This window comes from Lepisosteus platostomus, chromosome 26 (genome assembly GCF_059453375.1).
Source record: "Lepisosteus platostomus isolate fLepPlt1 chromosome 26, fLepPlt1.hap1, whole genome shotgun sequence".
NCBI classification, from domain to species: domain Eukaryota; kingdom Metazoa; phylum Chordata; class Actinopteri; order Semionotiformes; family Lepisosteidae; genus Lepisosteus; species Lepisosteus platostomus.
The window spans coordinates 4,609,238-4,623,790 of NC_142636.1; the positions used below are offsets into that span (position 1 = coordinate 4,609,238).

The window sequence follows — 14,553 nt, forward strand, 5'->3', positions numbered from 1 at the left end:
TATTAACTATCGAAACCTGTTTTATTTATTTTATTTTTATTTAGATTAAGAGTTCCCGTCACCCCCATTCACATTTAAATCACAACCCTGTGTTTAATTAAATGTCTTTTAACGTTAATCGTTATCTTTGTCTTATGCATAATAATGTTCACCACTCCGTCCAGCAAATTAATAATAAACTTTATTTTATATAGCGTTTTAAACGAATAAGTAATTAGATTGCTCATAAACCTAATCACTTATTCTACATAAACACAGTGTAATTTCTCTCTGAAAATGCTTTTTCTTTTTATTTAGGCTCAGATTTCAACTATAGGTCGTACACTAATTACTAGCAGTAAATACTGATGTTTTGCTCCCTCTTATCACAAAAATATAAAAAATAATGTATTGTAGCTGGGATAAACTTTTTCGAACGTGTCTCTACCTGCAGCAACTCAGACACGGAATGGTTAAAGATGGCTGTTTCAGTAACCTAAAGTATATATCTAAAGTAATAATTTAACAATATATGTAAATGTTTTAAGATATGTTTATGTTGTGAATGTCTGTAGATTGTATCTTATTTTTAGTTTTTGTTTTGTTTCAAATGGCCTTGCAGATTAGATACTGTATCAAGGAACAAAACAATTATCGCGCCCGGCTCCTCAATGGAATCACTTTAACATGCTAATGCGTTAGTGTAACACTCTGTGTCTACAGTACATTGTGAACAAACCGGTTTCACAGGTATTTTCAACTCCCAACCAATGTTGTTTCATCGGTTGTTATCCTGTAAAGCGCTTTGAGGAGCCACCTTTAAAGGTGCTATATAAAATAAAGTTTATTATTATTAATATTGATCATATTTTTCCTCCCAGAACTTGTAAATTGTTGTTGTTATTGTTGTTGTTATCCTGTAAAGCACTTTGAGAAGCATACTGTCCAGCTTGTCAGGTGCATTTTTTTGCAAAATAATAAATAGAGCTTTGGGCTTAATAGTGCTCCACTTACAGCAACCCAATGTAAATACATTTTGTCTCCAAATCCACCACCACTTGTATGAATCATAGCCCTGCCAAATGATGCAAATTCCGCTGCAATGGTTGTGTGCAGGAATTATTCAGTTTGCAATCTCCATGTAAACACTGCTGTGTGCAAATGCAAATGCATTTAAAAAAAGTTTTTTTTAAAAAAGCCACCTTTAAAGGCACTATATAAAATAAAGTTTATTATTATTATGTTGATGATATTCTTCTTCCCAGGACTTGTAAAATTGTTGTTGTTATTGTTGTTATCCTGTAAAGCGCTTTGAGAAGCATACTGTCCAGCATATTGTATTTCATTGCACTTTGACAGATCGTCACTTGTTGTTAGAATATATTGTTAGAGGATATTCCCCCCAAGAATATATAGAGGATATCCCCCAAGAGGTATCCAGGTAACAGTGAAACGGGCGTACAGTCTGGGGAGATCGCCCATTTTCCATGTAAATAGTTTCCTGGTTCCTCACCCCTTGGTGTCTCTCTCTCTCTCTCTCTCTCTCTGTCTCTCTCTCTCCCTCTCCCTCTCTCTCTCCCTCTCTCTCTCTCTCTGTCCATTTTAGTATTGAATATTTATATGGAATTTTACCACTGAAGGGAAATCTTAGTAGCTGAGCATAAAAAGAATAGGAGCATACTGTAACGCATGTGAAGGCCATAAACAATATTAATTTTGGAACATAAACATACAGTATATGGCTGGTCTCTGTACAACATACACACCAGTATTCCATTTCTCCCTAAACATTTTAAGCATCGAAGTCCTTAACTAACGTGATACCGGAGTCAACAAGCAAACTCTAGAATTTGATTAAAAAAAACATTAATACTTTCGTTGGAGTTTAAATAAAGTTGATGTTTTATCTAGTGGCTGCTCGCTCGCCTGCGTCTGAAGAGCGGCTTCTAAACTGTGAAAACATGTGTCTGTCTTTCCGTAGGGGGAAGGGAATCTGATCTGCAAGGCCCTTTGGCTACAAAAGTAAAAAGAATGTGCTCGCTCTCTCTATCTCTCTTTTGATTATTACATCCAATAATCAAAAATGACACAATAAACATAATAACCATAATAACGACCAACCAACAAAAACAACCATATAAACATAATACCAACCAAAAACATAGATAACAACCACAATACAAAATCAAATATATCAAACCATTAAAGCAAAACTGTCCTCCAATTATCAACAAATCTCAATATCTTGTACGAATTATTCGTAATACAAACTAAACTTTCTTGGAAAAATGTATTTTATGTAAACCATGTTTGCTATTAATTCATTTAGGGCTAGAATATGTTCATTGTCTTCCAATGAAAGAAGGGTTCCTTTCGCCATAGTCGGGTTGACATTAGAAGCTTGCCACGCCCGGACTGTTACACCAACGCATTAGCATGTTAAAGCGATTTCATTGAGGAGCCTAGCTTTCTTAACTAGTAAGTACTGTACTTACTGGGTTTTGGAGGGGGGGAGGTGTCTTTCACCGGAAATCTCACCCCCTTCTACTTTGAAAATACCTGTGAAACCGGTTTAATTCGTCACAGCCAGCACTCCCGCAGAGAGGGGGGTTGTACTTGCAGTGCATCGGTATAGATGGGAAAGCCAGAGCCGACCGCTTCGCCGCCCACGTGTTATGCTCTTCGTTAATGTCTAACCCAGAACACCTCATTATATCTCATTTTGTATTTCTTAAAAAAAAAATTGTTTGCCCAGCCTAACAGTATTGTTGTTATTGTTTTTATCCTGTAAAGCGCTTCAAGGAGCCACCTTTAAAGGCACCATATACAATAAAGTTCATTATTATTACTATTGTAATAATACAATAGTATTATTGTATTATTGGACAGAGAGGTGAACATTATTACACAGATGACAACGATAGCAATTTACTTTGCATTGTGCATTGTGCTGCTGTAATACAGTTTTAAATAATTAAAAGTCTAAACAGTATCAGCTTTATTTATGGGTTTTAAATAAAGTCGATTTAAACGTGATTTAAATCAATATTTAGGGCCATGATCACACTGATCTCTTTGTCTCTGTTCTCAAAAAGGGTTTCTCAACTCCAATAGCAGAAAAACAACAGAAATAAAACTCATCCCGAAACTAGATTCACACCAACCCCCTTCTCTCAATGACCAACTTATCTTTGTGTAATCTTCTCTATTCTCATGCAGGTTTTGACTTCATACCTTTCTTCACCCTTCTCCACTTTGCACTTCCTGAGTGGCCTCTCTGCCTCTCTGCCCCTCCTTCCTCCTTCCCTCTCCAAGCTTTTGTTCTTCTGTGCTATTTAATCTCTGTCCTGTCTTTCTCACACCCGAAAAAGGCTTCACAGCCAAAACATGGAATAAACCTCTTACTTGTTCCTTTGTTGACATTACTGTCATTTCAGTGAGTGACACCTATCAAAGCAGCAAGATGCACAGCTAGTCTATCTCACTAGTTGGAAAAACTGTCAAGAACTAACAGGACTTCTAAAGTGATATCTCATCAATGGTATGGTGCCTAAGTAAGACAGTTTCACTATTGCAAAAACAAATGTAGGAAATTGGAGATCACTTGTATGTGTAATACTTTATGAAACAATTGAGAAATGCGGTGTTTATAAAGGTGCACATTTAACTTTTGAGTGCCTTAAACCTCATACCTCATTTGCCTTATACAATTCAAATATAATTTCTGTATAGCCACTTTAGCACCAGGACAACAGCAAACTATAACACAACAACAGACTTTGGTCCATGTGTCTGATGCAGCGTTCTGGAGAAAAGCATTTACAACAACCATCATTTGTCTCTGTTAACACTTAAATACTTTGTCCTTTCTTGTTTTCTATTTGGTTCTTTTATCTCCAGACACCTTTCTTTTGTATTTTACTTAGCTTATGCCCCCTTGTTAAAATGTTTTTTATGCTCCTGGAGATTTATTACATCGGGAGACTCTATGACCCCCATGACCAGCTTCCAGTAAATAACATGCAGTCTTCTAAGACACCCTGAGTTAATTTAAGTTCTATGGAGAGATTTGTCTTTATCTAATCATGTCCTGTTATTTATCTTCATACTTCTTGTGGGGAACTTCTCAAGTTTGTAGTGAGATAGTGCTTCCTTTTTTCTAGGCTGTCTTGCTTGTTCCCCATGTTCTTTTCTCTGGAGTGCCCTATGGCTAAAGATGAGTTTTAAAGCCCTGACATTTTGACATTTTGAACCTCACCTGGACTTTACATTTTTTTCATTCTGGCCATTCTGCTTAGGTGTTAGGAGATGGCAATATATGTCTGAAATGTTCTCCAGGGTTGACTGCCCACTCTGCCTGGATTCTTTTCCTCTCATCTTAGCTCCAGTGATACTTTGAAGGTGCCGATGCAAGAATTCTTCATGCTTCCCTGTGGCAGGACTGATTCAGGGTGAGGTCATTCCTTTCCTTCCTGGTAGTACGCCCCCCTATCACCTGGTCCAGGGTCCTTCTCTGATAGAACGTGCCTACACTCACACTACTTTGCAGTATATTTGTCTTCTATAACAGCATCTCACAGTCTTTTCCTGTACTGACACTTGGAACAAACTCTCCTTTTCCCTCTCTGTGATATCCAGTGGTGTGGGGCAATGATAACCTCTGTGTATATTGGTACTCCTCAAAAGGAAAGGGAGATAATGGTAATTGTTATTTTGCAGTATAGTCAGTAGAGTGTTTCACTGTTTTTATGAACAGTTAGGTATTTCTGTTAAAGTGAAGCATGCTGCAAGAGACTATGTCAAGGTAATTGTGTAGTATAGTTGGGGAGAATGTATCACTGTTGGTAATGTACCTGTATGGTACTACAGGGGAGAGTGTGATAGTTTTGTTAATGAGCAATACACTTCGGAATGTCACTGTTTCTGTTGTGTGTTGGCAGATTGTGCTGTTCTGGATCAAATTCCTGTCTGCTCTGCCCAGGCCTTTCTTCCTCAAGAGGGGAAGCAGCTTTTGAAGCAATGGACCCTGAGATGCAAAGGTAAGAGAATATCTAAGTAATATGGAGTACATAAAAGTGTCAGAAAATGTTATCCAGAAATCTCGATCAGCACATTCAGGTTCAAATTTGTTTTCATATGTACAGTACCTACTGTAAGTACTTACTTGCATGTTTTCATCAAATGACATAACAAATTACATAAAAGAAGACAATGTTGACATAGAAAATGACATCACAGATTATTGGAGACAGGAACATGGTAGCAGCTATGATTTTAAGCAGCATTCAGATAGCAGTGAGCAAAATTCAAGTAGTGGCAGTATTTTAGGTTCAGTGCAAAAACAGAGGAGTGTAAGTGAATGGGAGTAGGAGAATTTAAGAGGAGTCTTTTTGCTGTGGCGAAGTATCCTAGAGGTTCAGGCTTTTACACTGCTAATTCTGCCAGAAGGAAGAAGAGGCAAAAGTGCATTCCCAATGTGGTTTTGGTCTTTGATCATATTATTTCTGAGGAAGAGTGTGGTAAAGATGATCTGGATGGAGTGAAGTTCTCTAACAGTGAGGTTACAGGTTTTAGGTGCTAGTAGTCAGATTCTGTCCAGTTATATACAGGATACACCCTGGATGGGACACTGGTGTCCCTCACTGGGTACAACACAGACAGAAATACACTCATACCAGGGCCAATTTTCCCAGACGCCCATTAACCTACCATTATGTCCTTGGACTGTGGGAGGAAACTGGAGCACCCGGGGGAAACTGACATGAACACAGGGAAAACACACAAACTCCGCACACATAGCACCCCAGATATGGAACTGAACCCAGGGCTCCAGCACTGTGAGACAGCAATGCTAACCACTACACCACAGTGCTGCCAAAACTTAGCACATTCTGCAATATATTTTTTAAATATATTTTTGTACCCTTTTCAATGTGTTTATTAATTCATTTAAAGGACAGTGTACTGTAGGTGGAAATTAGATACAGGGAGTACAAATAATATAGTCTATTTGGATTAAGAAAAGGTAAGTTCTTGCTTAAGTTTTTGAATAAGCATCAAATGAACATACAAAGAACATAAAAATGGTATATTTAAATTTATACACACAAGCCACCAACAGGGGGAGCAGTTACAAGTACTACAAAATGAAGGCAGAATAGAAGGTATAATAATAATAATTAATTAATCATAATTGCTTACACTTATATAGCGCTTTTCTGGACACTCCACTCAAAGCGCTTTACAGATAATCGGGACTCCCCTCCACCACCACCAATGTGCAGCATCCACCTGGATGATGCGACAGCAGCCATGGTGCGCCAGAACACTCACCACACATCAGCTATCAGTGGGGAGGAGAGCAGAGTAATGTAGCCAATTCATAGAGGGGGAGTATTAGGAGGCCATGATTGGTAAGGGCCAATGGGAAATTTGGCCAGGACAGCGGGGTTACACCCCTACTCTTTTCGAGAGACACCCTGGGATTTTTAATGACCACAGAGAGTCAGGACCTCAGTTTTACTCCTCATCCGAAGGACGGTGCCTATTTTACAGTATAGTGTCCCCGTCACTATTCTGGGGCATTAGGACCGACATGGACCACAGGGTGAGCACACCCTGCTGGCACCACTAACACCTCTTCCAGCAGCAACCTTAGTTTTTTTTCCTAGGAGGTCTCTCATCCAGGTACTGACCAGGATCACACCTGCTTAGCTTCAGTGGGTTACCAGTTGTGAGTTGCAGAGTGATATTTGCTGGACTTCCTCATTAAAGATTAATTCTCAAATTACATGCAATGAATATTTTGGGAAAGAATGTTTGGAATAAGAATTGGTTAATAGAAAAAATACTATTGCTATTAAACTGCCTTTATTGCAAGGTTAGCAGGTAATGCAGCTGCTAAAAAATGACTACACTATTGGCTGACTGCTGATGCTCTCCCTTCACTTCAATGGAAAACATGGTTTTCAGGACCATCTTCAAACAGTAGGACTGTGTGATGCCACCAATAACCGCATAGCCATCTCTGCACATCTAGGCAACTAAAGATAACTGAAAAATGAACAAATATGTTTCTGAAAGGGAACTCAAGGCATAACGGTATTTCAGCTCAGAGTCCAGGTGTGGAGAAAGAAGATTAAAGGAAAGATGTCTGTACTATTTACAGGATCAAGCTGGGAAAACCAGTGTCACCAGAGCCCAGAAGTGTGTCAATGAGCAGCGATCATTCAATGGAAAGACCAATAACATTTAGAAATGAAGACTCTGACCCTAGGTGAGGATACTGCTATTGACTGAGTGCTTTTGTCTGCTCGTTATGTGTAGATTATGTGTGAAGGGTCTTCAAAATTTCTTGCTTTGGAAGAACAAAAGGAACTTTTTAAAATAAAAAACTCAGCATGCTGTACCAAGCAGAAATGTCTACAATAATTAAAATATTTTACTTTTGCTAAAAGCTGTAATCACAACTGTAATGTCACTATGTGGGTTATGTAACGAATATACCCCTGTGTGTAACAGGGATCTCAGCCACCCGGGTTGAGGGAGTTCTCCTTTAGCTCAGCTGGCAAGTTCCCTGTTGCGTTATGCTGGAGACTCGGGTTTGCGCCCAGGCACTGAGGGACGTGTTGGCAGGGCAGGAGCGACAAGGACGGAAACCCCAAGAACTATTACAGTTACAAAAATGTATTGATGTAATTCTTACTTCGTTTAGTCATTTTCCATAAGGAAAATGCATTCTGTAGTGAGATTATAAATTATTGAAAAATTTACACCTATTATTTGAATTATTATATATGTGCAACTAAATTTTCAGAGGCTATAACAACTCAATCTTCCTGTAAAGACCTAATGTGTCACAGGATAATCACTTAGCAATATTCATATATTAGTATAATCTAATTTTTAATCTACATTCTTAATAAAGATATGTAGCTGCTTTAAAAGAGAACAGATCTGTACACAATTGGTGGCCTGCAACAGGTTTTCTGCTTTCTTTCCTTAATGACTGCTGAATGATGATCATGTTGCTCTAGCTAAGAATTTGATCCAATCTTTCAAACTCAGGTACAAAGGTAAAGATGTTTAACAATATTCCCTTTTGCTTTTAGCTGTACAGAGACAGGAAATGTGGCCTGTTATTTCTGCAAAAGGGAGAAAACTGCTTTGAACAATTATATGGTACATGTCCATCAACTCCATGCAGTGCCACCCTTGCAGAGAACCAGACAGGTGGAGATTACTGAAAACCAGGAGGTTAGACTATGTCAGCAGCACCACAGAACTCTGATACTATTCTTCAAGTCTAACCAGACTCTCGCCTGCAACCTATCTTCAGAGCAAAAGCACAGGGGCCATGATATAATCTTTTTAAAGACTGAACATGGATCGACACAGGTAAGATGTTTCATGTTTCATTTTCATGTTTCTTTAACTTTTGAGATCAGATGTGCTCTCAAAACTGTGAAACTGTGAAATTGCTGGATGCAGTTCCCAAATGTTTCTGTTCCCTGTGTTAATAACAAGGGATTGAGCTGTGGTCTGGTCATCTATGTGAAAACTGCTGGTGAAACTACTGTTTATTGATTGACTATAGGTGTTTCAGCAGTGCAAAAGCAGAAGCTGTACAGTATATGGTTCAGAAAGGCACTCAAAATGGTGCTGAGGAAGTTCTGTATGTTATAAATGTATACTGTAGTTTTGTGAACATTGCTACACATTTTTATGAGCTGAATAAGTGAACATTATTGTAAACATCTTTGGTCTGCAATGAAGTTAATAAATATTAGATATTTCGTCACGAGAAGAGATCTGTCTAATATAACACGTGACTTATGTCACGTTAGAAACACACTGCGAGAAGTCAGATCCAGCTAGTGATTGTACTTTACATAAAAATAGAAAAGACCAAAGTCCATGTTAAAGAATTGTGAGAACTACAGTATAAATTACTATTGTATAAATCAACAAACAGAGGATTGTTTTTTTAAAGACTCATTCTGAAACATTTAATTATATTTTATATATATATATTATGTTATATATGTTATATATATATTTCCTGTAGAAGAAATTCAAACAGGTAGCTGCATCAACATGTGTAGGCTGCAAAGGAACAAGTAAAGGTTTATTCCTGAAATAAAAAAAACAAAGCATAACGTTTCAGCTGTGGAGCCATCTTCAGGTCTTCAATGCTCTTCCAATCACCATTATAACTATGAGACAGCCATTTATAGAGACCTGCCAATTAAACCCATGTGACTATGTACACCTCTCCATCAATCAGTGAACCAGAGAATATGGTCGATAACACATACTAAAATATTATTCCTGGGGCTTTGAAGTTGTATATTTGGCAGACTCTAGTGGCAGGTCCATGGACACTACAGTCTTTCCACAGTGCAACTTACTGCAACATGGTACATGCACTGAGAGAGTACAGGCATGATAAAAAAGGGTCTTTGAATAAAGCCAGGGACAGACGCATATGCACTGAGGGAGAGTCTCATAATCTGACTATGACTATAGTCAACACATCTGACTCTAAATGTACAGTAAAACTTTCTCAGTTTACACAAGCTTTCTACCTGTCCCTTTACAGTCTCAAATTTATTTTTCTACCACTCATAATTCCCCCCCCTCTTAAGGAAATGAAGAGAGCTGTGACTGAACATAAAGGCAAAACTGAAGATTTCTGTACAGGAGAATTCCAGGAGATGGGCAGCCAAGGTCAGTTTGTAAAAGCATTTGCCCTTTTGGAGAAGGACAGATTGGGTTAGTGTGAGCTGTTCTAAAGAAGGACTGCCAGTTTAGTGTAAATCCAAACTACATTAAATTTCATACTGTACAAGACTTTGCCATTATCTTAGCAGAAGTACCGTACATAATAAGCAAAACAAAGTTGGAATGATGTTTTCTATGGAAAGGCAGAGCAGGAATACAGAAACAAAATCCTAGATTAACAAGGAAGCAGGCCTCACAAATGTAGAATTTGGAAAGCTTGGTAGTGTGTATTGAAATGCAAATCCTGTGGTAACACTTCCTACACTGGAAAAATATATACATGCAATGAAATTCTGAAACGTACCTGCTCAGGTAGACCATTTGCTTTTGTCATGATATGTTCAAGAACATAAGTATTGCATAAGTGGTTTTGGTTTTAGAATCATACTAATGTCTTTTGTAAGGATGCTATCAAAAGACATAGTCTTCCAGTCAGTTAAATGCTTAATGACTTAGCTGTTATGCTGTTTTAGAAGCAGATATATTGCTTTAGCAATAAACCTTGCAGCATGTTGAACTTTCTCATTCTTAAAATGTTTGTCAAAGTACTGCCAAAAGCTAATACTCCATTCAGCTGAAAAACTGTTATACAATTCTTGAAAAGAAGACTAAGAGTGGTTGATGAATTGCTTCATGAGATATTTTAACAGTTTTAACAGTTTGCATCATCTAATAAAGCTCCATGCTGTATGTTATCTAGTTTTCTATATCTGGAATTATATGATTGGTATGTTTCTACAATTCTTCTTTCTGTCAGTAACTAAAGGAATGACATCTATTTTGCCATCAGTTAGCTGCTGAAAAATTTCTCTCCATGATATCATTTGAATTTCCTTTCATGTAATAATAATAATAATAATAATAATAATAATAATAATAATAATAATAATAATAATAATAATAATAATTGCTTACACTTATATAGCGCTTTTCTGGACATTCCACTCAAAGCACTTTACAGGTAATGGGGATCCCCTCCACCACCACCAATGTGCAGCCCCACCTGGATGATGCGACGGCAGCCATAATGCGCCAGAACGCTCACCACACATCAGCTATCAGTGGGGAGGAGAGCAGAGTGATGTAGCCAATTCATAGAGGGGGATTATTAGGAGGCCATGATTGGTAAGGGCCAATGGGAAATTTGGCCAGGACGCCAGGGTTACACCCCAACTCTTTTAGAGAAACGCCCTGGGATTTTTTAATGACCACAGAGAGTCAGGACCTCGGTTTTACGTCTCATCCGAAGGACGGCACCTGTTTTACAGTATAGTGTCCCCGTCACTATACTGGGGCATTAGGACCCACATGGACCGCAGGGTGAGCGCCCCCTGCTGGCCTCACTTACACCTCTTATTGTATAGTGTATCACCTAGATTAAATGTTGAAAGAACACAACAGGAAACATTGGATCCCCAATCAGTGCTACATTGTGAATCACAGCAGGTGAGAAGTAGAAATCACCTAGATTAAATGTGGTATAATATGACATCAGCTGTTGAAGAGAGAGATCATTGTTACTCATGTCAGTGAGAGCTTTTGCTTCACCCATGACAGCAGGATAGCCAAATGAAATGAGTAGGCCTGGTGTGATGTTCCCTACATTGTCTTTCAAATATACTTATAATTCACACGAGCTGCAGAAATACAGAAAAACTTGAAGCATACCTGTAGGAAATATGCTATTTTTTGTTTCTTTGTAAACAATATTTTTTACTTGTTTTACCTTTTTGGGGCTTTATAACTATTGTCATAGGCATTTTTAAACTGTGTACTGATTACCTTCTGATAGATTTTAATAGAGTTTTCATGAGATTGTGTTGTCTTAATTTATGTTAATGTAGAATTAGTTGTAGAGACAAATGTTTTTGTAAACATGTGGAGATGGTTCATACAAAGTAAAGTTTCCCAAGTAGTGCATGATAAACAGTTCTTTACCCTGTAGCTGCTGTAAGAAATAGATATGATGCTGAAAACCAGAACCTGAATCTTTTCCTGATCCCTTCCTACTTTTTAAGTAATAGTACCATTTGTGGACATCAAGGACATTGTTAGTGCAAGTGGATCCTGAACAATACACATACACTTCTCCTCCCTTTGGCAGCACAGGAGGGAGGTGTGTGATATTAGCATTATTCAGATCTGTTGTTGTAAGTATGCAGTGCACTTCTTCCATAGACAGATCCTTGTGATGATAGGACATGTATGGTGTATTAATGGCTATTATCTATTGCTCCAGCCAAAATGACTTTCAACTGTACAAGATTTTTTTTTAAAATTGGATGTGAAGATAAGCATCTGAAATAAAATAATTTAATTGCACAGCCCAGATGAGTCTTTCAACTCACAACACTACAGTTATAAATTGAATACACCACACTGCTTCCAGTTAGAAAAAAAAATCTAAATCATAGTTCTAAAGTTTTAGTTTTCAAATATAGGGATTAAACAGAATTGGTATCTCCATATTGTGAGTAAATGCTGTGTTCATTCAGCAACTGTCCTGTCAGAGTTGTGATTTCCACCCCTCTTTATTGGCTGTTTGGCTTTGAGGTTCAAGTTATTAATGTTAAGATGCTATATAATCTTTTAATTATTCTATTTGTTCAGTTTTTTATAATAATAATACATTTTATTTTATATAGCGCCTTTAAAGGTGGTTTCTCAAAACGCTTTGACAACAACAATAAATAAGAAGAATACACAAAATAAAACAAAATTACAATATACAGAGGAGACCGTGGATGGTTGTACTAAGAAAAGCAGAGGGGTGAAGAATGAAACCAGTTAAGTAAAGGCTTTTCTGAAGAAGAGGGTTTTGAGTCTGGATTTGAAGGCATTTAGAGAAGGTGATTCTCTGATATCCTTGGGGAGAGAGTTCCAGAGCTTGGGGGCATAACGGGAGAAGGCCCTGTCACCCATACAATGTAGACGGGCTTGGGGGAGAGTAAGGAGAACAGAATTAGAAGACCAAAGGTTGCGAGGCAGGGAGTAGGGCGATAATAGTTCAGACAGGTACTGAGGTGCCAAGCCATGGAGAGCCTTATAGGTGAGCATGAGGATTTTAAAGTCTACACGGATTTTGACCGGAAGCCAGTGCAAGGACTCCAGGATAGGAGTAATGTGAACACTTGCACTAGACCTGGTCAGGATTCTGGCTGCTGAATTTTGGACATACTGTACTCCAGTTTGTTCAGAGTAGATTTAGATACCCCAGCGAGTAAAGCATTACAGTAGTCAATTCGAGAGAACACAAATGTGTTAGTGATAGCATAGGGCGTAGTCTATTTCTGAGGTGAAAAAAATATGTTTTGACAATATGCTGCACATGTGGGTCGAATGTTAAGCCAGAATCGAATATAACCCCAAGGTTTTTCAATTTTGATTGAAGCTCAAGTACAGAACCATCTACAGATAGGGTTACAGGACTGGCTTTACGAAGTTGATATGGGGTACCAATAAGCATGACTTCAGTCTTGTCACAGTTAAGATGAAGGAAGTTTTGAGTCATCCAAAGTTCTATGTCAGAGATGTAATTAGATAGAAAAGAGACAGCCACATCAGTGTCAGGTTTGGTATGGATGTATATTTGAGTATCGTCAGCATAAAAATGAAAGCTGAGGCCATGTGATCTTAAAAGCTGACCAAGTGGAAACACGTAAATGCTGAAGAGCAAGGGGCCCAGTGTTTTTGACACGTATTCCTGTATTCCTTGCCTAATATTCCATCATTCCTTGTCATTCCACTTTTATTTGATACATTAGGACTAAGAAAAGGTTTGACTAAGAAATACTAATATACACTTAATTAAGTGTTTGATAGACTCTCCTTTTTGAAAATTGTGCATTTACAGTATCATCCTTTTCTTAGAACACAGATTCAATCAGCTTTACTGCTAGAGAGGGATTTGTTCAATTGATTTCAGTAGGAAAGGCATTTTATACAAAGTGATCTTCATTGAACATCATTTAATCTACCGCTTTAGAAAGTCAGAGTTTTTAACAAATTCTGGATGTTTTTCACATATTCTCAGGATATCATTACTATCTTGATGGCTATTTTGGTGCTTATGCATTCTGACTGCATTAATTCCTGTATATTTGCATTACAGTACTGGAAGCTACCTGCCTTTGGGGTGTTTCTTTCAGTGTCCCCCAGTGTGTCTATGCAAGTTCAATGTACAGTAGGACATGTACATTCTCCCTTGGTTATATTCTTAAATGTTATTTCTGTCTTGTGAATTTAATGAATTTTTAGATTTATGCTAATGGTGCCCAGATCTATTCATAAACTAAAGCTAATAGCAGATAGCTCTATCAGTTCTAACTGACAGTATACAGTATTTGATTTAAAATTCCGAACAAACCATAATTTTTCCATTTTTAGTTAATAGAAAACAAGACATTATGTTGTTAGGACTGCCTCATCTGTTATGTAAATCTAATCATGTGGAGATGGCAATCACTGGGACACAATTAACCTTCTCTCACGTTGTGAACCCTATCTTCGGAGCATGAATATTTTCAATCTCAGGAATATTGCTCTTCTTTGTCCTTCCCTGTCAATTCATCATTCAAAGATACTAGTTAATTCCTCTGTGTTTTAGAATCAATTACTGTAATTGTTTGCTTGCGAGATTTTCTAAGACTATTTAGATTTTTTTAAAGAAATACAAAATGAGATATATTGATGTGTTCCGGCTAAGACATTAACAAGTACAACCCCCCTCTCTGCGGGAGTGCTGGCTGTGATGAATTAAACCAGTTTCACAGGTATTTTCAAAGTAGAAGG

The 14,553-nt window shown here is 37.7% G+C and overlaps 1 protein-coding gene across 7 annotated transcripts in view; it reads left to right on the forward strand.

The window, feature by feature from the left end:
• LOC148639747 (protein NLRC3-like) overlaps positions 1 to 14,553 on the forward strand; it is a 61,461-nt gene that overhangs the window by 5,151 nt on the left and 41,757 nt on the right. For 3 of the 7 annotated variants that reach the window (XR_015930614.1, XM_088620912.1, XM_088620918.1), the window contains exons 2-6: positions 4,362 to 4,430; positions 4,920 to 5,018; positions 7,148 to 7,255; positions 8,091 to 8,376; positions 9,627 to 9,708. Coding sequence is in view for 6 of the 7 variants with exons in the window: in XM_088620912.1 (XP_088477038.1) it covers positions 4,387 to 4,430; positions 4,920 to 5,018; positions 7,148 to 7,255; positions 8,091 to 8,376; positions 9,627 to 9,708 (619 nt within the window). In the remaining variant the exon portion in view is untranslated. Of the gene's footprint in view, positions 1 to 3,416; positions 3,521 to 4,277; positions 4,431 to 4,919; positions 5,019 to 7,147; positions 7,256 to 8,090; positions 8,377 to 9,626; positions 9,709 to 14,553 lie in introns of all 7 variants that reach the window. The other 4 variants (XM_088620916.1, XM_088620915.1, XM_088620913.1 and 1 more) reach the window with 4 other exon arrangements.